At 40.3% G+C, this 2,669-nt stretch overlaps 1 protein-coding gene across 2 annotated transcripts in view; it reads left to right on the top strand.

Moving 5' to 3' along the window:
• LOC106874825 (proton myo-inositol cotransporter) overlaps positions 1-2,669 on the top strand; it is a 101,587-nt gene that overhangs the window by 52,961 nt on the left and 45,957 nt on the right. For both annotated transcript variants that reach the window (XM_052966157.1, XM_052966156.1), the window contains exon 2: positions 1,139-1,671. In XM_052966157.1, the coding sequence (XP_052822117.1) occupies positions 1,212-1,671 (460 nt within the window). In that variant the 5' untranslated portion in view covers positions 1,139-1,211. The remainder of the gene's footprint in view (positions 1-1,138; positions 1,672-2,669) is intronic.

Genomic DNA, 2,669 nt, shown 5'->3' with positions numbered 1-2,669 from the left:
TATCCAATGATACACACAGTGGCTGTGTGGTAAGTAGCTTGCTTACGAACCACATGGTTCCGGGTTCAGTCCCACTGCGTGGCACCTTGGGCAAGTGTCTTCTACTGTAGCCTCGGGTCGACCAAAGCCTTGTGAGTGGATTTCGTAGACAGAAACTGAAAGAAGTCCGTCGTATATGTGTGTGTATATGTTTGTGTGTCTGTGTTTGTCCCCCCCCCCCAACATCGCTTGACAACCGATGCTGGTGTGTTTACGTCCCCGTAACCTAGCGGTTCGGCAAAAACGACCGATAGAATAAGTACTAGGCTTACAAGGAATAAGTCCTGGGGTCGATTTGCTCGACTAAAGGCGGTGCTCCAGCATGGCCACAGTCAAATGACTGAAACAAGTAAAAGAGTACACATGCACATACCTATATACTTACACACATACTTACACACATACATACATACATACATACATACATACATACACGCAACCACATGCTCACATGAGCGCGCGCAAACACACGCGCGCACAGGCATATTTTGTTTTCTTTGTTATTCGATGCATCAGAAAGTTAAGGGAGCAACGTTTCTTTATAAATAAATAAATAAATAAAAACCTTGAGCCCCCACTACCCTCCCTAGACCCATTCTCCATCTTTTTTGTTTTTTTATCAAAAGAAAATGAGAAGAAGTTACACCACATTTGGGTAGTCCTAGATACTCATCATCGAATCTAGGAAAGGATTGTCAAGGCTGAAATATATGTGATCGCAGCTTCATTAAACAACCACCACGACGGTGACGTCACTACAACGACGACAAGAACAATAGATAATTAAAAAAACGAATAAACATGTTTCTCACATTTTACAAAATTTGTTTACGTGGATTACATTCATTTGTTCTCTTTATTGTTCGCTTTCTTTCTTTCTTCCTTTCTTTCTTTCTTCCTTTCTTTCTCTCTTTCTTTCTTTCCCCTCCTTCAACTCTGACTCTGTCGCTCCTCTTCTATATGTCTCACCTTCTCTCATCGTTCTCTCTCGCTCTCCCTATTACTCTTCTTCTTCTTATTATTATTTTCTTTATCTCTATGTTCTGCATGTGCTATTAGTCTAAAATAAATTGTGAGTCTATTTTTGTTCTTCTTTCAGCGTTTGAATATAAAAACTGCTGCTGAGAATCAGTTACTCAAACAACACATCTAGCAGTAGAAGTGTAAACATTATGACGCTTGTTGATGAAATGACTCGTTCTTCGTACGAAAAAGACACAGCCAAGACAGACCCTATGGAGCTGGTATCGAAGTCACAGGAGTTTAGTGAACAACCGAACGATCCCCGGAAAACAGAAACAAACGAACCAAAAATAACTTCACGGTATGTTGGCTTGATGCTGTGCTGTTTATGTTACTCATTCCTGATGGGCTATCAGATGTTGACCGTGTCAGGTTACCTGCTGTTAAAGAAAGATTTCCCTGGCGAAATACGTTGGAAAGAACGTTTAGTAGGTGTTACGAGCGGAGCAGCTATGCTTGGTTCTATCGTCTGTGGCCAATTGTCGGACAAAATTGGACGAAAGAAAACTATTTTGTTATCTGGTGCCCTGCATATCATTGGTTCGATTCTTCAGACAACTGGAGTATATTACACTTTACCTGGTAGAATTTTTGTTAGCCTAGCTTTTGGTAAGTACATTTTATTCTATAGTTTAAAAGTGCGGGCCTTCCTTTTACGACCGTAAACTTAATAGGCAATAATAAATGCAAAACCATGTTAACAAGAATATTATTTACAAATTTTTATTGTCTGGGGAAAGTCATTCTCTTTAAACGTCATTTAAATTTTGCCAAGAAACAAGGCAACAACGTTTCAAAAGAGAATATTTAATGACCATTTTCCTTTTTGTAAATGTAGAATCCTTTATCATTTTTTAATGTCTTACTTGTATTAGTCATTAGACGGCGGCCATGCTACGGCATCGTCTTGGGGGAATTTTAGTCGAACGAATTGACCTCAGTAATTAATGTTTTTTTTTTAGTCTTATCGGTTTCTTTTGCCGAACTGCTAAGTTACGAGGATGGAAACACACCAATACCGGTTGGCAAGCGGTGGTGGGGAACAAATACAGGCATAAAGATACACACGCGCGCGCGAGCATGTGCGACAGGTTTCTTTCAGTTTCCATCTATCAAATCCACTCACAAGGCGTTGGTTAGTCAGAAGCTACAGTAAAAGACACTTGCCCAAGGTGCCTCAAGTGAGACTGAACTCGGAACCATGGGGTTAGGAAGAAAACTTACCACACAGCCAAGCCTGCGTCCTGAATATGTAATTATGTAAAATATATTCACAAGACAATATTTATTTGGTTCAATGCTGGAGTGAATCTATCCCGTTTCTCTTTCTCTTTTACTTGTTTCAGTCATTTGACTGTGGCCATGCTGGAGCACCGCCTTTAGTCAAGCAAATCGACCCCAGGACTTATTCTTTGTAAGTCTAGTACTTATCCTATCGGTCTCTTTTGCCGAAACGCTAAGTTACGGGGACGTAAACACACCAGCATCGGTTGTCAAGCGATGTTGGGGGGAAAAAGACAGACACACAAACATTCACGCACACACACACTCACACACACACACACACACACACACACACATATATATATATATATATATATATATAT

The sequence above is a fragment of the Octopus bimaculoides genome, chromosome 3, assembly GCF_001194135.2.
Source record: "Octopus bimaculoides isolate UCB-OBI-ISO-001 chromosome 3, ASM119413v2, whole genome shotgun sequence".
Taxonomy (NCBI): Eukaryota; Metazoa; Mollusca; class Cephalopoda; order Octopoda; family Octopodidae; genus Octopus; species Octopus bimaculoides.
Note: the sequence above shows the minus strand (reverse complement) of the source record. Positions and strands in the feature narration are given on the sequence as shown.